The sequence below is a fragment of the Pithys albifrons genome, chromosome 3 (genome assembly GCF_047495875.1).
Source record: "Pithys albifrons albifrons isolate INPA30051 chromosome 3, PitAlb_v1, whole genome shotgun sequence".
Taxonomy (NCBI): Eukaryota; Metazoa; Chordata; class Aves; order Passeriformes; family Thamnophilidae; genus Pithys; species Pithys albifrons.
Window position 1 is genome coordinate 95,156,138 of NC_092460.1, and position 24,422 is coordinate 95,180,559.

Below are 24,422 nucleotides of genomic sequence, written 5' to 3' on the forward strand. Positions count from 1 at the left end.
AAAAGCTTTCCAGGCTGCCAGTGATCACTGACACTGCTCTTCAGACTCCTGCCATTAATAGTCATCAAGGTGCCAAACATGAGGTTGAAATACATATTTATTTTATACATAAACCACAATATACTAAACACAAGGCTAGTCATGCCTTAATGCTGATCCTGAATATCATTATGCTTACCCCAAAGTAATTAATTCCTTTATATTTACCTATTTTCCCTAAAATGCCTCTAGCACTATTTGTTAATCTGCAAATAAGTAAAATCATTTATTTTCAAAACCCAAAGATGACAACACAGGTGCAAAGCTGGCAAGAACAGGTGGAAAGCAGTAAAAGACCATGAGCCTGCACTTAGATTATCCCTCGTGGCTTCTCTTCGGCTTCATTATCCACTCTTGGTGCTCTGTCATCTTGAGGTGGCATTCATTGGATAGATCTCGGACTAGAGCACCCCATTTGATTATGTATTATGTGTAATATATTTGAATATATAGTCTGGACCAGAGTTCATTTAGGTTTGACTCTTCTTCATCCCACTCAGGGCATGGGACACTCTTGTCCTGCCTTTCATCCAGATACCACACACTTTGGTTGTGCTCATGTCCCTTGAGCATTGGCCCAAGCAGTTCAGACCTGCCAACAAAGGCAGGAGGCAATTTTTCTGACCTAATTCAGGACATCTTAAAATTAGACATCTAATTCCTGTCTCCCTGCAGTCAAAGAAAAGTAGTAGGTATTTCCAGGAGGTGGTTCATCTCATCCCAAAATTGGCATCTAAGATCATATGAGTGGCCTCTGGACACCTGTGGCTAGAAGAAAGCATAGTGTGAGATGACTAACTTAAACATCTTATTTTGAGATGCCTGAGTTCAGATGAGAAAAATCATTCCTTTAATGACTATTTTAACTCAGAGTAAGCCTAGCTTGCACCTTGAGGCTGGATTTGGGAATGCAGTGTCTTGGATGTGAAGCCTTTCCAGAAAGGGTTTGTGGAGTTTCTTTTCAGTCAGATGATGACTGTCCCTTTTTTTGGATAACGTAAAGGGAACAAAAGTTTGGGGACCTGACCCTTTGTTCCACTGCAGTTGTGGGACAGAGGTGAGGGGCTGGGAGGTCAGTCAGGGTCCTATGAGAAAGGTATGTCCCTTCCCCAGTTAAACTCTGAGGTACCTGAGTGCTGTGACAAGCTCCTTTCTGCCCCACTGCATCTGTAGATCAACTCCACCATCCCTGAGAAAACAGTTTGCTGGGAGCCCCTGGGCCATCATCAGAGGTTGTGAACTTCCTACCTGATAAGCAGCGATGACAACCTAGGGAGGTGGCAGCTGTACCTGACTGCTGAGTCTGAGCTCACGTGACTGCAAGAGAATTAATCCCAGACAGTGAAAGCACATCGCGTGCGACTGATTATTCACCGTGTGAAGCAGAACAGGTGGTCTGCTGTCAAGCAGAAGGACAAGTGCTTTACCCCCTCAGAGGCTGAATTAGAAAAAAAAAAAAAAAGGACATTTCTTATTCTTTGGCTGCTCTGACAGAGTGCAGGTTTTTCTGAGGTCCCTTGGGTGGTTCAGAATTGGGGAATACAAAGATCCTTTGCATCCTCTGATGCTTCATCCGGTGCAGAATACAGCCAAGGCTCAGTGCTGTCCCAGAGAAGCAATTGCAGTGCTATGTCCATACAGGCAGCAGCAGGAGTGGAAGATGGTTGTGTTGCCTTTCCTGCCTTCTCCCCTCTTGTACAGCAAGCTCTGCTCAAGTATGAAAGTAAATATGTTTTTATCAATTGCAAGAGGTAATGTAGGCAAAAAATGTTATGATCAAGGGCTGATAGGCTTGAACAAAAAAAAAAAAACAAGCCTGCTGGGATTTATAAATGCAATGGATTTTAATGTATTTCTTGTCCCTGTATTTAACTTCCATGTGTTGAAAGCAACCAGAAGAAACTTTTAAAGGTTCAGTTAGTGGCAATTGTCAAATTGTAACTTAAATGAGAAAAGCAGAGTGTGTTAATAAAAATAAATAAGAGGGATGGTCCCTGGGGTGGGACAGAAAGTCCAGTCCTTTTTTTAGTCTGAAAATAACCTATTTCTCCCCCAATAATCAAGGGTGTTTCATTCTGTAGAAATACAGGGGTGAGGTAGTAGTGAAGTGACTTGCTCATGCAGTGCACCACAGTAATTGCTTAAAACCAAAATGCTGCAAAACAAACAGCAAAGGAGACTCTCCTAGTTGCAGTTCTGAGTGCTGCCATCCACTATGACTGAAACATGCCTCACACAGGATCATCTTTTCCTCACAAACCTCTTATTAGGCCTATATGATTTGTCCCAGAGATTCACATTTCCTACTAGATTAACCTTCATTCTGGTCAGGTTGTCTGGTGACACCACTGGAGTCTTCTCTAACTAGAGTTTCTCCAATCAGTGTAAAACTTCACATACACCCAGGCTAACCTCTTCAAACTCTGTGTCTGTCCCAAGAAAGGATGCTGGCTCATCACATCACCCTGTGTACCAGCATGAACTCCAGTCGTTTTCACTCCTCAGTGCAGACAGATTTGACCTCTGGCCTTTAAAGGTCAAAGGCTATGCCCTGACACCATTGTACTGTCTAACTTCTACTTCATTTGATCTGTTTATATGGCCACTATTTTCCACTTCATTGCCACGGCACTGGGTGGGTGATTTGTCACAAGGCTGACAGTTATAGACCGTAATGTGTATAAATAGTCCCTGTTTTTTAAGGTAATCATTGGAAAAATAAGCCTCAAAGTCTGAGAGGTTACAAATAAATGTATTTTTTCCTGCTTTTTGCAGACACAAGGGGCAGGGGTCTTCACTGGAAACGACCACACAAAACATCTATTTCATGAGCCACACGTGAGCTGAGACCTCGGCTTATACAGGGAAACAGAAGCTCTGTTTGTGACACAAGGGCTGCCTTTTTTTGCCAGACTTTATTTTGCTATCACAGACACAGACAACTGTGTTGTGCAGCTGTGCTACCTTCATAGCATAGGGTGTGTAGCATGTGCAGGTGTATGAGGTACCCCATAGTCAGTTCAGCCCAGTGCACACCATGGGTGCTTACAGGGAGGAATAAGGATGTGGATCACACTGCTTCCCAGCAAGGAATAAATTTTCATCCTAAGCTAAAAGTTGCAGGTGGAGCTTTGTGTTTAACAGCCATTAAGGGACTTAACCACTCTAAAATTATTTATTTCTTTTATCTATTTCATTTTGAGATCACTTACATCGTAGGCTCCATGGTATCTTTATGCAATAGGTTTCAGTTTAATAACATATCATAAAAAAAGTACTCTGTTAGGTTCATTTTAAAGTAATGCTGAATGGTATTGCTGAATGCCTACGAGTTTGTATATTATGAGAAACAAACCAGCATTATTTTTCTATTCCTCTTTGTTGCACTGTGTGTGATTTTACAAACCATTATCTTTAGCTTCTCTTTATCACTTTTCCAACCCCAAAAGTTCTCTGTTCCATTTCCTCCATTTCCTCCAGGAAGTCCTTCTAAACCTTTGATCATCTGTGTCTCTCGTCTTTCTTTTCTGTTTTTTTCCAGACAAAATCATCAGAACAGCACAGAATCTTCAAAACAAGGATGCACAGCCATTTCTACAGTGAAATAATGAAGTCTGCATTTCATTCTCAACCCCTTCCTTTAAATTCCCTAATGTTCACTTTGCCTTTCTCATCATCACTTGGTATGACTCAATGTTTTCCGAAAACTACTCGCAGTGTCTCTAGCATCTCTTTCATTACTGCAATCAGCACTTTAAATGCATCATTGCATATATATAGGTAGGTTTATTTTCTCTCCCACAACTCTCTTTGTTTTAGTTGACACTGAATATCATCTGCCATTTTAATGCTATATAAGTCAGTGTCCCAAGATCTTGCAGTAACCCCTCATGGCTGGCTCTGGAGTTGACTTTTCTGAGTGATTTGTGTCACCTGAAAGTTGTGGCACTCAAGTACCTGTCCTTTCTGCGGTCGGGTAAGAGGAAGGGGATAACAGAAGTGCAGGAAAAGACACTGCTGATGCTGTAAACTTGGTCTCCATTCTTCTCTGGCTCTATCCGGAGGAGGCTGGGATTCCACAGTGTGCCAGTGGAGGCTTTCTCTGTCTGTGAAAAAAAAACAAAAGGGAAGGCAACACTCAGTGTGTGTGGGCTGAAAGAGGGGTTGTTGCATACTGCATGCACACTGCAGGTTTTTTATGGCCTCCTTAAAGTCAATGGGCACCTTGCAGAGGCAGCATCAAGATACAAAAATATTATACACTGTTTAGATGGTGATTTTGCCTGAACAGTGGCTGGTCCTTGCTCTAACCCCTGAACTATGTGTGAGTTATCACTTAGAATCACAGAATCAAAGGATGGTTTGGGCTGGAAGGGACCTTAAAGATCGTCTCATTCCAACCCCCTGCCTGTGGGCAGGGACACCTTCCACTTGACCAGATTGCTCAAAGCCCATCCAAACTGGCATTGTACACTTCCAAAGGTGGGGCATCCAGAGCTTCTCTGGGCAACCTGTTCCAGTGTCTCACCACCCTCACTCTAAAGAACTTATTCCTAATATCCAATCTAAATCTACCCTCTTTCAGTTTAAAGCCATTACCACTTGTTCTATCACTACAGGCCCTTGTCAAAAGTCCCTCTCCAGCTCTCATGTAGCCCCTCTATATACTATAGGTGCTATAAGCTCTCCCCTGAGCCTTCTCTTCTTCTAGCTAAGCAGCCCTCTCTCTCTCAGCCTGTCTTCATGGGAGAGGTACTCCAGCCCTCCGCTTATCTTTGAGCCTTTCTGTTTTTTGGAAGGGAAAGCAGAAACAGAGAGTAACACAGAGATTTGAGAGATCATGACTGTCTCTTATCTGGTCATATGTGTCTGACTGCAGGGATGAGAAGCAGGCAAAGGAATTCTTGGCAATCTGTCCTGTGTGACACTCCCTATCAGGAGGTTTCCATCTCTATCTCTGTCTCTGACTTTCTCTTTTCCTGAATCTTGCAACTTCACAGCAAGCTGTGAGTCTGCCAGGAAGGCTGTGAGCTAAGTAGGTGACAGTGATAGTGAGACACAATTGCAGAAGCTATAATAAGTAGTATTGATTTTGAATAAACATGTGAGTAATATTGACTTGGAGGAGCTGTCTCTTAACAAGTGGAAGGACTGAGTGAATGCAAAGGAATGAAAATATAAGTCCCTTTCTGGAGCTGGGTAAGGTATGTTTCAGTCATAGATATGGTATCACAGTGTTTTCAGCATCCTTTTTCTCAGTCTTGTTGACAGATAAAAGCATGAGAACCACAGGGTTTGCAATCTAATGAAGAATTAAAAAAATTTTAGGTGGGTTAGTAGAGCAAGTGGGACGATGAACAGAGCAGTGTAAGCAAATGGTGAATGAATCATGGTCTAGTGTATGAGAAGAGGTGGACATCTAAATGATACTGAAATGCTAAAGGGAAAGAGAAGAAAGTTTGGGTGAAGAAAAAGAAGCTCACAATGAGGTCATAGTGCTTGTAAGTAATTAAAAAAAACCAAATCCAAACTCCAAAACAAACCCCCTCTCCCCCAGTGCTTCAGATCCACACCCTCAGGTCCCCTCAGGATAAATGGAGATATGCTATTAACTAAGTGGACTTTGATTTGCTCACAACTCATGAGAGTTAGTAGCGCTGAAGTCAGTCAACTGTGACATGATGAAAAATTACCATGTTGCCAGCTTATTCCTTGAAGGAAGGCAGGAGTGCCTTAACACTTCCCGTTTCTTAATGAGCATCTTCCACATATTTGGGTCAAGGATCCAACTCTCATCTCTAAGACTTGCTTGGGATGCCTCTCTGTCCAGGCAGAAGGTTTCTGTCCTAGGTGCTGCTGTACAATTCTTTTGGACCATTCATGCAAGCCCCAGAGACGACCAGTGGCCCCCGGGCCTCAGCATGGGAGCCCATCACCCTGATATCACATGGATATGTGGATTATATTATGTGCAGTAATGCCATAAATGCCTGGCATGGAAGTAAAGAGCTTGAGCTCCTTTGCATAAAATCACACAAAAAGGAAAAGTAGGGCATCTGAGAGGCAAACCCCCTGTTTCTTACAACTCCCTAGTTGTTCTTTCTGTATGGTGGCAAGAAGGCTGCTGTATGCAACAGGGGTCTGCTGAAATGAGGGCATTCCTTCTGCACATGCATATTCAAAGATTAAAGAAAAAGCTTTGAAATATTTCCAGAAAAGGGGTCAATTATGTAGATTTTACATGGCTTGTTATTATGGCCAAAACTCACATCGTTTTTACAAGGGCTGGAGGATACCAAGGCAAAGATATAAGGGCTGGAGTCCAGATTTGCCTGAAAGAAGGGAGGGAGAATCAACATTGTTAATTATATCCTCTCAAGAAAGGGCTTGTGGTGTTAGGAATTCATCCCAAGAGGGTAATTTCAGGGCTATAAGTTGTAATATATATTGTTGCTGGCCTAAGCAGGAGTAGGAAGCAACTCCAACTGTGGCACCTTTGGTAGCTTTTTGCAGGGAACTCTACTTGTAACTTAGGCTGTTCTGAGGAATGTGATATCCTTCCTCCAACCTGTCTGAAGTCTTCAGCACCAATACAATAATGAGTTGAAAGAAAACTAGTCAATAACGATCTCTGTGGATTTTGCAAACTCTTTGATGAATTTCATGACAAAGGCTCTCAAGGAAACCAGAGGCATTTGGTGAAAGGTATTGTGTCATTTATTAAAAAACTGTCCAGACCAAAAAACCAGAACAGGAATGACTAGTTAGTTATTACAATGCCAAACATGTAACAAAAGGCTGTCAGAGGGAACATATTAGCCATCTTTTCATGGATAAATAAAAGGTTTCATTTAGAGGAATTAAGACTATTATATTTCTTTTATATCCAATGAAAACTCCAGAAGTATTACTTTTCTCAATTAATATCATACACATTCATTAGAATTAAGTTATTAGAAGGTTACTGAAAATACAGGATCCTGAAGGAAAGAAAGAGTTGGGTTTTATAATGTCCTTTCCAGTGTTTGATGTATTTCTTGAGTTTGGGAAGGAAGGCTGGCTCTTGGTGTTGGAAAAGTGTTTTTATGTTCACAGTGCAAAAATGAGAATGGAGAATGGGTGGGAACAATCAGCTCTTTATGCCAGGACCAAAAATTCACAGTAGGTACAGTGAATTATATTTGGATGGCAATGAAAATTTTAAATCCCAATAGAACAGCTTACTATTCCACAGCTGACCAAAAAATGAACATAAAAATAAAACCATTTTTCAGTTGAAAAGTAGATTTCAGCTAAAGATTTCAAGACCATGAACAAGTATCACTTCCCCTGAGAAAATACCTAGTTTTCTTAAAAAGCTAAAACATTTGGGCCAAGATAGTGGGTTTTTTCTGAGAAAATTTTGTGTCTGATGATGTACACAGCTTACATCAGAGGGAAAAGTATTTTCTGATCAGCTTTGTAGAGCCTACTTTTCCTGACTTCTTAGTATGAATCAGCTAGCAGTATGGAAATGATGAGATAGTAGTATAACACTTTTTTTTAGAGATGTCAAAACATTTCACAAAGGCACTGATGTCTCTCTAACACAGGAAGATTGAGGAGAAGGAGAACTGAAGGAGGTGCCTAAAGCCAGTGTGAGACCATGGAAGGCGACCTGCATGTCCAAATTCCTCATCCAAGTGCCCTTTCCAGTAAATTGTGGAGTATGTTATTATCAAATGAAAACCTCTGAGCTGATTTTTCAGAGTTGGCAAAAAGAGGCAATGAATAGTCACAATTAGAAAGCTAACTCTGACTTTTTCTAAAAAGGAAAAATATAGGACTGCCCATTTATCTCCAAATTGAATCGAAGTCTGTAGAACTCTGTGTGAGCATTGTTATTTTCCTTTATCAGCAAGGCATTGTTTTGTTGCATGAAATCTGTATGTTCAATAGATTTGATTTTCCAAGCAGCTGGGTTATCTTGTGCTGTGAAGGCTCTCTCTTAATCTCAATTGCTGTGCTTTTCTCAGCGCCGTTCCCAGCTGCTCAGAAATGAGCACAGTGCTTTCATCTGTCTTCCCATGCTCTTATTAGGTGTGACAGTTTCAACAATACCCGTATGTAGGAAAATATGAAGGTTTTAATTTGGTTTTTTTAAAATGTGATTGTCAAAAAATATGGGCAAAAAGATGTTGCTTTTAAATAATAAAAGTTCTGCCATGATCACGCACTAATGATGTGGCTTTTTTTCCCAGTTTGCTCTAACATATATTTGCAGCCAAACCTTATTTATCCACAGGAGACAAGGGAACAGAAGACAGCTGAAATTTACAGAGTTGGGCCATAGGTTCCTTTTCAAGTGATGGTGATACACAGATAGGATTAATGTGTGTATCTGATCATTTGGCTTCTGGCAAACATCTTTTAAAACACCTGACTGTTGATTAGCCACTTTTTTTCCTGTCCTGATAAGCGTTTTTGTGTAAAGAAAGCCTCCTCATGACATGAGGGGCCATGATTTCAGTGTACACTTCTTGCCATGATGGAAGGACCAACACAATAGAAGAGAAAGGGGGAGCAAAACTTCTTGGGAGAATGGGATGCTTCAGTGGAAGGCTCGGCTCTGAAACTAAATGGTGTTCAATGTTACAAGCAAATGCTAAGAAAACCAAGGTGGAAATCCCTGAAAATCAGTGACAGCCTTGCAGCTGTCCTGGAGGCTGAGCAACAGAAATGGGAGACACAGATGTCTCAAAAAGATTTTGGCATGTGCTATGTTGTCATTTCTCCTCTAGTTCATGCCTTTCAGTGCAAGAAAGTGTTTCACAACCTGGCCCCTGTGAAGGCAGGGCCAAGCATGCTAAATTTGGAGATATGATGAAGTGGTGGCCACACACAGCCTGGTCAAGACGTTTTTCTGCTTGCAGCTCTGGGGAAGCATGTGAAGGGAAAGGGATATATCAAGAAATAGGAAGCGATGTGTTCAGGAGGAGGATCAGATTTACAAAGGTGCCCATATTTGCATTTATTATCAGTAGTTACAGCATGCAAAATGAGTTCCCTTTTGCAGTTTCCTGGGCTGCAGCATTGTCAGTGGTTTAAGTGAACAGGCTGCACTGAAACCAGAGCAAGTGCCATAGGAGTGATAACCTGACAGCCAGAAAGTCCTTGTCCCACTGCTCTAAATCCAGCAGATCCCCGACAGAGCTCTGAGAAATGTGGCATCAGGAAAACAAAGGGATGTTCTCTTCTCTGAACCAGCATCACTCTCCTGTCTTTGTAACAAAATGCGTATGACTAGGAAATAGTGATACTTTTGCAGAAAGAATGCACATTTGCTCTGGAAATGTCACCATCAGGTCTAAGCTAATGTCAATTGGGCAAGAGAGGGCTATTCACATCAGCTGGAAATGTTGCCAACAAACTAAGACAGACAAGTAGGTACGAAGCCAGCCTGTGTGCTGCTCACTTTGAAGTATTTTCCTATTTTCTTACTGCAACCATATTCATGAAATATCCACTGGGTGTACAACCACTGCAGGCTCTTTCAACAACTAGCAAATGGAGTATTTGACCCCTATATTTTAGAAGATGTAGTGATACTGGAATTTTAGGCACCTGAGGCTACAATAAGGACTGCAAAACATTTGTCTTTTCTATGGGAAACTCAGGAGCAGCTGATCTGCACAATAGCCTATTCCGCATTCTTAAAGGATTATTGGTAAAGGTTTGATCTACAGCCCAACCCTCCTGGGTTGGGCAGCCCAAGGCAAAAGAGGCCTTTGTGTAATGTAGTTGACTGAAGTTTTTTAACAAAACAGATTACCAGAAAAAGTGTTATTTTGCTAACCCAAGTGTGCCTAAGGACTTCGCCTATGTAAGAAAAACTGATTTAAAAAAAATCCTCAACCAAGCAAAGAACAAAATACAGTAAGTTACTTCTTACCAATGATCTGGAAAATAACATTTCAAGCAGAAACAGGAGTTCTGTGTTACACTTTCTCTAGCAGCAGATGAAAGCCTACCCATTCTCATGGCTGTTTGTTCTTTCTGCTGTAACTTACTGCTCTTCACAGGGCAGATAATATAAACCTCCCTTATTCACTTTTGCTTTATTTTTTCCTTGCATGTTTTTCTTTCTCTTAGCTGATGTGTTTTTTCTAATCCAACATCTCGCAGACAGAAAGGCACACCAGCTTTGAGGACTGGGGAATAGACTTGGGTTTGGACAGGCCAAGGAAGGAGAGGAGCTCCTAGATAAATCATCACATGAAACCTTGGTTTGTATGTCTGACACTGGTGCTTACAGGCTGCAGTGCTACAAGATGAGTTTTCCTTGAGTGAGGCAATTATACCTCCCAGATGGTTTTCACAAGTGGGTAATAAATCCAATGATGTTTCTAAGTGACCTTTTAAAATGAAGACCAATTAATTACCTATGGGACACTGATTTAGAGAAAATGTATATAGTCTGTACATTTTTTTCAAGATGCAAGATGTTAAAGGTGTTTTTAAATGGCATTAAAAAAAAATTCCTTCAATATGTTTCAAAATCGATGGGAGGTCCTGCAGGAATAAAAAGCACCTTGTGGTGAACTTTAGCAACTCAAGAGTGGTTAGCTCTGGCAGCCAAACACACCCTGAAGAGGAGCATGAAAGCCACGGTGCAGTGTGTTGTTCCAACGCCCAACCACAGCAAGGTCCTGGAGACCTTCTGAGGAGCATGTCAGCAAGGTGACTTCAGAGGACTCTGACTGGAGGAAGAGTAGCTCCAAGGGAAGAAGTAGAGAGATTAATTGTAGACAAGAAGGAGGCAAAGATAGGAATATACCCCCCCGATTTGGATCTCCAAAGGCAGATCCATGTAATAGAAGAGATTAATAATAGCAATGGGAAACACCAGGTGAGAGTCAATGCCACTATATAGGTGCTAGCCTTGTTGGAGATCAGTGCCATGCAAAAGGGAATAGAGTCAGTAAACAACTGAAGAGAATACTTTTGCTGATTACTGACAAGAAGTGGTTCAGTAACTTCTGAAATTAGACACATTGCTATTGATATTTCATTAATAATAAAAACATATTGCTGTCAATATTTCCTATAATTTATGTACTCAGGTGACAAACTAGGAGCAGCATCTCTCTTCTTCACTAGACCCTGACCTTAGTTGATCTTACCCTTGGGCCCGAGGAGAGTCAGGGACTTAAAAAAAGTGGGGTGCCCCTCAGCTCATGCCACGTTTGAACAGCAGCAGTGAGTTTCCTTCATCCTGATATGGTTTTCTGATTGCTTTATTTCTATGTCTATGACACTGACAAGGAGAGGATGCAGTTCCCTTGGACATGCCGTGTTTGGCAGGCAAAGGCAGTGGGCTCCACCTGGGCTGCCCAGGTAAGGATGCTGAGTGCAGGTGGCCTCACTCCCACCTTTCCAGAGCCAGCCACAGGTGTAGTTGGTGCAGATGCCCCATTAACAGGTTAGACAGAACTATAAGGAACAGCTTGCTAGTGATTTTTAGTTAGGAAAAAAAAAAAGGATCTAAAAATGTACTTGTGCCTGGCAGGGTTGATCTGCAGAACTAATCCTTTGAATTTCTTTTGCATCTTCCATCTGTGGTTTCATGGTTAATTGAGTTATCCATGCAATGTTCCTCTGAGGTATAGATTATCTCCACTTCTAGAGCGATAAAACCAAGCGCGTAGGGGTTTGAGACATAACTTGCCCTAAACCCTCAAGAGATTCCAAAGCAGAGAACAGAGTAGACCTGGCTCCCTCCTCTGCACCCACGAGGTGGGGGTCCCTCTTTCCATGGAGATGCACAAGAAGTGATGCACACAGGTACAAGCCACCAGGCTGCACCCACTGGACCTCAACATTGCCCAAAGCATTCAGCAAGGATTTGCTGGGTCTTTCCAGAGTGTGAAGTGTGGAGCTGCTCTTCTCCCACATGTGTGAGCCCTGAGGCAGAAGTCAGGCCAGTGCTCATGGACAAATGCCACAGCCACCAGCCTGTGGTTGGAATTATTTTTAGTTATCCCAGTGTCAATAACTGCACCGCAACACTGACCGCATCGATCACGCTGATGCTTTGAAGATCAATGTTTGTAACAGTCCTGGCTACAGCTCTTTGGGGAAATCAAAGCTCCATTTTCCAGCTGTAAGGCTGAACTTCATCCCTCTGGAAACTGTGGAAGAGTTTCACCTGTTACAGGTTAGAGTACATGCTTTGGGTTATGTCCATGTAACTCCTGTAGGGACTAATAGAAGACAAGCATCAGCCTCCTTTGGATCAACAGGAGAGAAGCCTCTTGCAATAGACTTCTTTCCTTGACTAAATTAAATCCTTCCCCAGGCCTCCTTCCACACATTGTGTGTTTGCACAATGATGCTGCCTTTTTTAAATTGTTTTTAACAAGCAAAGTAAGGTAAAGAGGGAAGGAGAGTTAAGAAGTGGTGATGTCAAAACAAATGTAGTATCAGATAAAAAGCAGATGAGGAAACACTTTATAGGAAATTTGGAGGAAAATTGGGTATCTAGCAGTCATTACATCCAGGTGATCATAAGACTTTAGTGTAATGTTAATTAACTGTTTAACTTACTGAACTTTGCAAAGCTGATTGCCTTTGCAAATATTATGCACAACAGGCAGGTTTCAGGCAACAGGTACAATTTGACACCATCTCTTCATACTACAGTTTCTGACTTTTGCCCCATATTGGAGATGACCTACCACTATTTCAAAAAGTTCGGCTTCATCATCACAGTGACTGCCTTTCTTACTGCATGCAGGATATTTCAGATGAGCAATCAGGGTGTTGGGATAATGAGGAGAAACCTTAATGAGATGCTGTCATTCTTATTCCTGCCAGGATTGTGGCATGGGAAACACAAAAAAATGCAAGGGCACATTTCACTTTTTCCTAGCACAGGTCAAGGGAACTGAACCTTAAAGTGCCAGTTGATTTCTCTTACTGTAAAGAAATGATGACCCAGCTGTGCTGGAGCCAGCCACACCACAGTCACTTGAAGTTAGCTGAGATGGATCCCACCTCTGATGATTGACCTGTCTTGGTGAGTTTTGTTGTTGTTTCCAGATAAAGAAAGATTGGGGTCCCTGAATTTTAACAGCATCTAATAGTGGCATGAAATCCAGCATCAAATATTAATTCAGATGAGACTTTGATGTAAGTGGGGATTGTTACTTAGGCTGAAAACAGGTTGATGATATATATTCATTATATGTAGAAACTCTCCTGTGCCTTGCTAGGGATGCTGTGCCAGCATCATTATTTTACATCTTTATTGACATTCTGGGAGATGGATAAATGTCCCATTACCCCAGTAAGGATGTCTAAATGAGACAGCAGGGAGACCTAGAATGAAAAATATTCTTAAAATTATATCTGTGAGACTGTGGTACATGCGCTGAGAGAAGCACCTGAAAGGGGTTAATACCTCTGCAGACACTTAGAGCCCCTGCCCCAAGGAACTGAATCTGGGAGGTGAAAGAGTTTGAAAGGACCAAGAATTTAAATGAGCTGAATGGACCTCTGAGTCACTTAAGCTCTAATCTTCCTTCCAATACCAGTGAAACCTTGGTTAGAAACCACCACAACTGGGACATGTGGTGACCAGTAGCTGGATGGCCAAAGGGCATCACCAGGGAGGCTTGGAGCACAAAGAGGATGGTGACCCAAGGAGGGACTCACAGACAGCTGCTGAAGCAGGTGCATGTGCATAGCTAGAAATATCCATGACAACATAAGGCAGCAACATGCCATTGATATCAGCTGAATACAAGTTTTATTTGGGGGAGCAACAGGAGGCCCAGCTGAGATGAAAGGGGAGGGGTATCTGTCTCATATGCCAGAAGGTAAATCTAAGTGGTAGTGATGACTCTGATTTTACAAATAGTTCTGGGGAGTGGGATTCATTAGGAGCTGAACAAACCAACATAAAAATATGCAAAATGAAAAACTGTAGGATCATCATGGAGAAAAAAAAAGTATCACTTGTTTCCCTGGGTCCTGTTTTCAGGCATCTTATTATGTTCTGTGAAGGAGTCTTTCTCCATCAAATAAGGGGCATGCAGGACCTATCTCACACTGTCATCCAGGTGATCCTCCTGCCTCCAGGGTTTTTTACATGTAGATATATCTTCTGAGAGGTAGATAGCTATAAAATTCTCCCCCAACCTTCACCCTCAGAGGGATTAAAACTGCAGATACGTTTCAAAGACCAGATGGTCTCTGGTGGCTCTTTTCATTTGGGGTTCTGATGTCCTTCAAAACTAACCTAACCTCTAAAGAAGAATAAAGATTGTCAATATGAAGTAGTATTTTATAGGACTGCTTTTGTGCAACCCCAGATGATTATTATTCTTTTGCACTTTCTCAGCCCCTTTCTTCCCTTTGCCCCTGACATCTATTTCTGCTTTATCCCTGTTTCCTCTTTCCCAGGCCAAAATACCACAGTCCAGGATTTCCACAGTTGCAATGACATTATACTTTAGAGAAATAGCTACCTAATGCCTTGTCTGCCCAACAAGAGCTCAGCTCCTCTCCCAGTATGCACAGAGGTGTGTCCACAGAGCATCAAGTGCACTTCTGAGCATTCAGAGCGTATCTGGGAATCAGCTTGCATCAGAGGTTGTGTTTTCATAGACATGAAGTGGCTATAGTCAGGTTTCTAACTGAGAGAATAACTGTACTTTAGCAAAGTTGTAGCTTTGGGAAGCAGTGTTTAATTTGGCAGAGATATTGACAGGGATGGCAGCAGAGTCCTTTACATTGGAAAAACAGCTTCTGTTATCCTGCTCTGTTGATTTCTTCTTGCAAACCAAACACACTCAGTGTTTGTTGCTTTCTATGTTGTGCCCTGTTTGAATAGTTAGTGAAGTGGCTGAATAAATCATCTGACTGTTGAAAATGCATACACAGACCTAATGCTCTAGTAAAAGGCTTTGTGTGTGTGTTTTAACTGTTAATGTCCAGAATAGCAAATATACCTAGCAGCAAAAGGAAAATACAGCTTAGTTGCTATTTAGGGAAGGAAGTCCCATCGTATTTCCAGTACACATTTTCTCAAAAGACTAAGCAGAATGCTCAGCCTGTAGTTGTACCTGCTGGGAACTAGGACAGCCAGAGGCCATTTTCTCTGCTGGGGCATAGACTTGGCACAGAATTTGTCAGTCTGAGTCTGTAAGCCCCATCTTTACACCTCCCATTTTTCATTCTGCAAATCTTCAAAGCATCTGTAGATCCACCTGGTGATCCACAAGAAGATGGTCACAGCCTTGCACAGGTCACCAAGCCAAAGTCTGGTCCTGGGCAGAACCCACTGAGTTGAATCAGCTTTTCCAAACACAGCAGTCCCCATCTCTGCTGGGGTAGTTTATTTGTGTGGTCGAGAGGCAGCTTTTCCTTCCTAAACTGCCACACTGGCTTAACAGGAATCATGATAACAATGGCTGAGATCACTGATGTGTCATAGAGATAAATGCCTCTCAGTTGCTAGAGGAGGATGGACAGCCCCTGATGGCCCTGCCAGGCAGGACAGGATGCTGCACTGGCTTTGCTCTAGGTCAGATTCTCTTTCAGACTTGTACAATGACCTGTGGTCCTCAGATATGACTTTTTTATGTCTGCCTTCCAAGTCTAGAAGGCAGCTAAATCAGTCTTGTTAATACCTCGAGATTTAATATTCCTCACATTGCTTTCTGTGGAAAAAGCCTAAATGTTCTGGAAAAAGCAGGTCATTAGAGCATTAAAGATGAACTCCAGAAACGTAACTGCCATTTCCAGCCCTTACTCGAATTGCTGCCATATAAGGGTAAGTTGGCAAATGATTTTAACAGCACTTACTCATGCAAATGCTGCATCAGTGAAACAGCTTGCAAAGAGCGCGGGTCTGTCTCCTCTCAACCTCCCCAGAGGTGAGTCTTTCTCCCTCTGAAGCCACAGAGCAGATCTCAAAGGACTGCACTGTCAATCTTGGAGGGGAAAACAATTTTCCATTTGGAAAATACACCCTACAACCAGCAACAAATAAACACAGCTCCAGCTTCTCGATGCTGCTAAAGCAACAAACCCAGTACAACACTGTTCCTCCCTTTGCATCACTGACAAAGCTGCCTGCTGAATTGTGCCTGTATCCTTGGTGTCTTGGCATGGTCCCAAGCAGGAAGCACATAGATAAGCTTTCAGAATCCCAGCAGCTTTTTCAGGGCTGCTAGGTTCAAAAAAGAGCCCAGTATCTTGCCACTGGCTAGTAAAAAGAGCATATTTCACTCTTAGAATCATTGCCATGAACCTCACCTGTCTGAGAACAAAGCTTCATATATGTCAGGAGGTTGTCTCAGAACGAGGTCTGACATACCACATTTTTTAGCCTTGTTTATGACTTAATCTGTAGCTAAACAGGAGACTGAAGAGGAAGTGCCATCCCAGAAAGAATGCATCCAGTCATCAGCACAATCCACAGTCTGTGCCATGCTGCATCCTCCCAGCACCTCTTGGAGTTGGGAGTTCCCATGCTGGCAGTGCTATGAGTTACACCCACATGAGTGGGCACCTCTGGCCCATGCCACCTCAGTCAGTGCTGGTCTTGCTTCCCTTTGCCATCCTCAAAAAAATCAGCTTGCTTACCACCAGGAGATGCCAAATCTGCCTGCACAGGCTGAGCAGGAGTGAGTGGGGCTCACTACCATGCCCAGCACCTTTGCCTTTTTTTAAAGTGTATCCTACAGAAAGGCACATAAAATTATTCCCAATGTGGATGGTTAGACCCCTTTTTTTTCAGTTCATCACTTAGAGAAAAAAGAGAGAAGAAAGGAATTACAGGACGTTTTCAGGTGTATGTTTTTTCCTGAATGAATGAAAGAAAGATAGAATGATTGATTGAGTCATTTATTTTCTGCAACACAGAGAATTAATTGTTGGAAGCAGCTATTTTTAATGAGGATAAAAATAAAGCAAGCCCTAAAGGGAACTGGTTCTTGTAAAACAAGCATTTGTCCATTTCTAGGTAACCCATGAAAAGTTTGCTTTCATGAAAAACGGGGGAAACCTGGAGAAGCAGTGATGAGAGAAGTAGAATAGCAATAATATTCATACCATTTGGAAGCAAATGTTGTGCTTATGGGAAGTATGCAACAAAAATAAAAAAGCAAGCATGAAAGCCTCTCCGAGTGTTAAATATTCATTAGTATTCCCCACGCCGCCTGTTCTAAATATAAGATAGGTTTCAGTGCAGCCCCGGAATGTGACTGGGATGTTTTCCCCTCCCTTGCACGATGCTATAGCCTTTGGATGGCGGAGTGTCGCCATGGCAACACGGCGATGCTACCTTTTGTTCGATGAATGAAATGACCAGTTGCAGGGTCAGCCAGGGGCACACATGCTGGGACGGTTGGGCTGCCACAGCATCTATTGTCCTGGTTACTGGCAGGTCTGGGGGTGGGAGGCAGGAGGAGATGGCAGCTTTTTACATCACAGAGCGATGGAGACTGGGTCCAAGTCTAAATTCTTTCATTTTTTTCAGGACTGGTACAGGCAGCACAACTTGTCTCTGTATTGTCATCTCCACCCCAAAGGTCAGGAAGGGATCAGTTTACAGAAGTTTCATCCCATCTTGGACGTACCCACAAAGGATGAACAAGAGGAAAGCTGAGGTTTCAATTACATACCATTGAGTTTGGCCTTTTTAGGACCCTCAGCCAATCACCTGACAATGAACATAAGGCTTTTTGGCGCCATTTTTCCCACTACTGAGTACACAGGACAAGATTCAGCTCCAGAGTCAGGCACTTAAATTCAGCTATTTACATCTACTTGACTAAATATCAGGAGATATCCTTGCTTTCATTCTGGTCCATGGAGATCTGCCAGTGTAGTCAGCAGAGCCAAGGCTGAATCCCAATAGGATGTAGCAGGGTCCAGGTAGACATCTACCTTGGACCAGCAGACATTTAGATTATGACAATATATGAGGGGGTTTTAAGGTATCTCCCTCCCATGATTAGTTAAGGAGCTAAGCATGATTATATTCCCATCTTACAGGATGTGGTGGATTGAATGCAGGACAGGATGAACCTCTGCAACACCTGTGCAAACCAGACAAGTTGTCCTTCTTCTGTAGATGGGGAACCCACGATATGCTGGGTGTAGCTGTCCAGGATATGAGTCAAATGCTGCTACCCTCCCCAGAAAGAGAATGAGGTTGCAGGTGTTCACATGCTCCTTTTGCCTCTGCAGTGCCTTTGATCTGAAAATTGCAGGAGCAGAGGCTGCAGAACAAGTCTGCGGTAATTTGAGCATTGCCATGAGTTGCAGCCCAGGAGAGGAACAAAGTGTCAGACCATGCCACACACCATTGCAGCACTGCTCTCCTGGCTAGAGCAACTAAAGTCCTCATTTTAAAGTGAGGATAAACTTTTCTGGCTCCCACAGTTGTAAAATTAATGCTGTGAATGTGAAGGGGGCTTGCAAACAGGCTGGAGCATGCTGAGAGTGGCTGTCCTGCTCCTGAAGCACAATCAGGACAGGTTGGTGGCTGCATAGGCTAAAGCGGAATACCTGCCTGGATGCTAGTATAGCTCAAGTCCTACCTGGTGCCTGGAAATTGAGAGGAGGATGACATGTGATGCATAATACCCATCTGACGCTCCAGCTCTTAACTGGAAATTGCCAGACTTTCCAAGGAGTCAAGGCAAAATGTGCACAGGCAGAGCCACTTGGGTCCCCTGGCCCCACTAGTGAAGGTGGATGTAAACAGACCTTGCTGTCACTCACCACTTCAGCTGTGGCTCATGGTAATGCCATGCAGGAGCTGGTAACTCATCCAGAGCATCCTTCAGGATGCAGCAGGGGTTTGCAGGCTGCACTCCCCAGATAGGCAGAGTCACTGCTGGCTCACAGCCATGGCCACGGGTGCTGCTCAAACAGCACCATGCTCTTTCCCATTCCTGCTCATCCTGCTGATCTGGGCTCTGCTCTGACTCATGCAGTATCAGCACAATTCCCAATCCATTCAGATCAGAGAGGCTTTGAGTGCTGCTGAACCAGAAAGGCACCAGCTTGCTTTTCTGGTCTCAGACTGAATTGCTCTTCTGGACTTTGGGAGAAATACCTTTTTTTTTTTTGCTTGTAAACAGAAGTAAGACAGGAAACCTCATGAGGCACTGCTGTTTAGCCTAGTTCAAAGCAAAACTGAGCTTTATGAGAACTGGATGTTTATATGCTACCAGCGGAGTGCATCATCCACATTATCATATTGCATTAAACTTGACCACCTGGCCTGAGATCTCCAAAATGCCCAAATGTTCCTCTCTCTTTACATTTCTTTTGACACTTTGGAGAGTCAAATTCCCCTGATGATTTGAATGTTTCACTTGTGCACAGACTTCTAAACCTCTCATCAGAATCTGACACTATGTTGTACAGCAGAAAAATTACAACGGCCTTGTTTAACAGGAGCCTGGAATTTCTGCTGCCAGCTATTCAAAGACTTATTAAAGTCTTGTAAATACCAATAGCAAAACATATTTATATACATCCAGAAAGAAATGGATGAGCCTGCCAGCATTGTACTGTGTCTGTAGCTCTGGAAAACTTGTCTCTGCCTTCAATATGATATGATCAGATTTGTTCACATTTGATAAGGACACGAATTTGCCTGAGAACAGTTAATTATCTTTTAAATGAATATTAATCACTGTAGGGGGCACCTCCTCTCCATGTTTTTACCCCATAAAGAATAATAAGAAAAATGGCCTAAAACTGCTAGATCTACAAGACTGAAAGGATTTGGAGAGATAGAGAGGAAAAGAGATGTGTAGGGTTGAACACCCTCATCTGTGTCACTGTCTGGGAGCACTTCTGCTGGGCCTTGCAGGGCAGGAGTTGTGTCTGTCTCTGCTTTGCACCCTGGGATGCCATGAACCACCATGACACCACCATGAACATACACCTTTTCACCTTCTCCCCCATGGTGTAGCCTCCAGGAGCCTGGGTTGAGCATGAAGCATACATGTGGGCAGAGATGGTCCCCTGGCCTGAGCAGCCAAAGCATGAAACCACAGCAAGAGGAGAGCTTCACAGAGGAACCATAGAGGGAGCAGAGGACAGGATTCTCTTTGGCATTGGACATTTGGAGTGAATCACTTTGGGGAAGAACCTGTCTCTCTTGTTGGTCTTGCAGGAGCCTCAGTGGCTGGTTTGGATCAGAAGGCAGAGTTTATGGTGAAAGCTAAATGAAAGGTGAATCCCCATGGTCATCCAAGGAACCTGTGGCAATGTCAGGAGTTTACCCTAATCTAGTTCATTGCCTGAATCAGACAGTGAATCTCCCTGAGTATGTAGCTTTGAGGCCTAAGAGAAGAGCTGATGTTAAAGGGCGTTAGAAATTTTCACCTGTAGTATGTTCCAATCAGCCCAACAGTGATTTTCTAACACTGAAAATCAAGTTCTGGTGGTGTAACAGGGTTTTTAATTTCATTTTGGACAGCAACTGGGTACTGGTATGTGGAAGGTTATTCCCTGGGCTGGGGAAGAGAAGTCTTTTTTCTGTCTGTGTTAGGAAGCGGAGTGGGTCCAGGGGAAGGCGACCTTTGGAGCAGTGGTGGGCAGCTGGTGCTCGGCTGATAGCATTTCAAAGGGGTTTTATTTTCGACTGGTCTGGTCTGGTCCTGTGGACTGAACACTGGTGTATTTGTAGGTCTGAAAACCCATTTTTCAGTTGGATTTTTCTCTGAAATAGATTCAGTCCCCACATCACTCCGTGATGGAAAACAAAATGTGGGAAGTGGGTGCAATTAAAGAATTTTCCACAAAGACATGCTCTGATCTGAGTTAAAATGGTAATAGAAATGCATTCAGGGAGTATCTTTTGCTGAGTAAGTTCGCAGGACTGTATTCCTTTTGTTTACTGCCCTTTTCTTTCTTTCATTCTTTCTTTCTCTCCCCGAGTTACCGGCTGACAATTGACAGGAATTCCCTTTCAGCGTGGGTTTGGTCACTCACTGACAGTAAACGTGCCTAGCAGAAAATGCCCAGCTGTTGGCGTTTCCCAAGCAGGGAAAACCTCCTAGGCTGAAGCTTGGAATCAAGATTACACCCTTTTAAGTCAACCCCAGGGAATCCACAATCTCTCACGGTGACGAAGTTTTCTCGGTGCTTTCCTCGCTATCACAGAGAGTGAAGCATCAGCCGCGCTCGGGGACGTTCCCAGATTAAACCCAGCGGCACAATAGGCAGGGCAAAGTCCCACACCTTCCCATCGCTGCCGCCGGTCGGATCCCCGCGGCTGGGCTGGGATCGCCTGTCCTGTGCTGAATGCATTACGTAAGGCAGGGATCGTTTGTCAGCCGCGATGGTACAAACATAGCTGCGGGCAGATTATGCACAGAGAGAGAGAGGAGGGAGAGAGAGGAAGGTCTCTCCAGGAGCGGTGCTCCACGCGGCTGAGGATTGGAAGTTGGCAGGTTGGCAGCTGGCTCAGCTCCCGTGAAAGGTGTCGCTGGCGGTCCCTGACATGCTCTTGTTCGTGTGGGATGCTTGAGACAGGAACGAGATACTAAGTTGGGGACGAGGATTGGCATGAGGATCGGACCAAAATGGAAGGGCTTCTGTCTCCGATGAGAACGAAGGTAGGGAAAGATATTAATGTCTTTTGAAGCTGAATTTACCCGAGGAAGGGAAGGGGAGTTGCGGGGCTCGCTCTGTGAATAGGGGGCTTGCCAAGCTTTTGTCTCTTTTCTTCCCTCTCTTTTTTTCCTCTTTCTTCTTTTTCAAAACTATGCTCGTGAATGTAACTCAACAGAGGAGCAACAGCAGTCGCCTCCAAGAGGGGAGTAACGCATCTCTCTTCCTCGACAGAGATGACCTTTGTAAATGAGTTTGCTTTTGGAGCAGACAGCCATATTTTTGTTTGAATTTCCACTTGGAGGCTCTCATTGTGTCTGTGTGTCTGTGCGTGCTGCCCGGGGAGCCAGTCGGGGAGAGCGTACCTGCAGCACAAGGAGGGGATGCTGCTGGTGGGCTACCCCTGTATGGTGTTTTCAGCAGCAAGGGATGCATGGACAAGCAAAGTGGGTGATTTTGTGGCCAAACACCTTGCCACTATGGGAGAGTTCTTGGTGTGGACCCAGACCAGAAAGATGTAAAAGAGAGTGAGTGTGCAAAGCTAAGGGATTGCTGGACTTGTCTGCTGCCCTCTCACTCTCCCAACTCTCTTTAAAGGTTTGACATTAATCCTCATTATTAGGAAAACTGAATTTCACCAGGGAAAAGCCAGAGAGAAATACAGTGATGGTTTAGTTTGTAAAATTTCCTTCTGTGTTATTATTTCTGTGTGGTCCTGGGGGATAGACTGAATCCTGATTGTGTTTTATTTAGTCACTGCCTCCATCCCATGTGGTAACTGCCTTGGGTAAATCCTTCTGATTCAGTCCATCAGCACATGCAAACCAACCCTCTTGTATTGTGTGTCAGGATGAGAAGAATTAGAATTCAAAGGCAATTCTTGCTGGCAACAAGGTAACATCATGTGTCTTAAATGTGGGCAGTTTTGAAGGTGCAATCTGACCAGGGTTGTTTTATATAAATGCCAGACTTGAAAAAATTCTAAGAAATTGTCTAGTCCAGCCACTGTGCTGAGGCAGATGCTACTCTGATCTCCTCAATTACATCCCTGCCATCCACTGTTTTAAATTAAAGACTCTTCAATGATTGAAAGTATTTTCAATATTAAAAGCCAGAAAAGTGATTTAAATGAAAATAATTTGCTAGCAAATGGCTTCACTGCAATTCTCCAGGGGACTAATTTCTTTTCCACTTTAATTCAGTTCTTTTTGTCTTGCCCAGTAAGTTGGGAATTTAAAAAAGGACCTGCCAACTTCATATAGCTCTCCATTACCAAGAACAATGCTATGGGCAGTTTATAGAATGAAAGATTTATAAGGGATTATAGACCCAGCCATTCATATCTCTCATTACTGAGGAATACATACACTAATGTTAGGCGCTTTACAAAGCATTTCTCAGTATTATTTTTATTACAAATCAGATAGTAATAATAAAAAAATCCTAACAGACACCCAACAGATCTTGTTTCCATTATTAGAAAATGTAACTTTCATCACTTTAGTTGATGTTTCCATTCTGCTCCTTTAACCAGGCTTGAAACGACTGCTGGAGGCAGTGTCTCCCAGGGCTGCTGTGCTATCAGGCTGACGCGTGGATTACAGGCAGACGAGTGTACTATCAGCACCTGCAGCATGTGTGCAGCTATAAAAATGACAGAGCAGAGTAAGGGAAGTGGTCCAGGACTGGGCATTTTGTTTGTTCCTCTGATCTGCTTTGTAGCTGTGGCTGGATTTTAAATCTTTATAACCCCATTCATAAAGTGTAATCTCAATGACCACTATCAGGTTATTTATTGATTCTATGGAATAATCTGTTTGAGAATATAGACAGGATCCTTTGGATCACAATCCACTGTAATATCAGAGAAAGGGATTGATTCTGACTTCCTTTGTGTATGGTAAGGCTTCTCAAGCCAAAGCAATGTGATTTTAGACCCTCTGCTGCAGTGATGTAAAGCTGACCGGATTCTCTCAAAGATAACACATCCTGACGTTAGTGTTACGTTGCTGTTACTCTGGAGTAGTTCCTTGGCAGCTGGTGGAGATATTCAGACAGATTCTGTGAAATATAAAGGTCAGCATTTGGCCCTTACATATTTACCTTTCAGAGAAATAACAATACATAGATCACTTGAAGAGACTTGAAAACTAATCTCATTTCCAAGACGCTCTGTAGCTGGCAGTGACTTCCTGCTCCCCAACAGAAAATCAAGTGTAAAATCTATTAACTCCCCAAATGCAACCTTAATATGTGATGGCTACAAAAACAAACAAACAAACAAAAAAACCCCTTGACAACAACGAGGCTGCTGATGTGGTGAGACCCCTGCCTGTCACACTCCCTAATATTGCCTCATTTTTTCCCCTCTATTCCCCCGTCTGTCTGATCCCATCTGTTGTCACTTCTTTTACACTCAGGCTGCGACTGTTGGAGGCTAGTTAGAAGTTATTTTGTCCTTTGGTTTGTACAGTGACATGAAGGACAGGGGGTTAATGGTCATTTCTAGCAGTGCTGCCTGGAGTGAGCCTGGAATATCTTGGATCTCTGAGACTTTAAAGGTTAACCTGTGTAAAAACATCTGCATATTACAGTGAAATGCAAATAAAGGCTTAGTTTTATCTTTAGTGTCCCAAGCAGTTAGTTCTATTCAGACTGCTTAATTCTAGGCAAAAAATTAAAACCAAACAATTTTCTTTGTTTCCATGGGTATGTAGGAGGAAGGGTTGACTCTGTAGGCACTTCTCACAGTCTGT

At 43.0% G+C, this 24,422-nt stretch overlaps 1 protein-coding gene across 5 annotated transcripts in view; it reads left to right on the plus strand.

Annotated features, from left to right (window-relative positions):
* The window catches only part of FRMD4A (FERM domain containing 4A), a 371,927-nt gene that overhangs the window by 68,651 nt on the left and 278,854 nt on the right, over positions 1–24,422 (plus strand). The window contains exon 1 of one of the 5 annotated variants that reach the window (XM_071552783.1): positions 21,457–21,671. The exons of the other annotated variants lie outside the window; for them this stretch is intronic. Coding sequence (XP_071408884.1) covers positions 21,639–21,671 — 33 coding nt within the window. The 5' untranslated portion in view covers positions 21,457–21,638. Of the gene's footprint in view, positions 1–21,456; positions 21,672–24,422 lie in introns of those variants that run through there. 5 annotated transcript variants of the gene reach the window in all.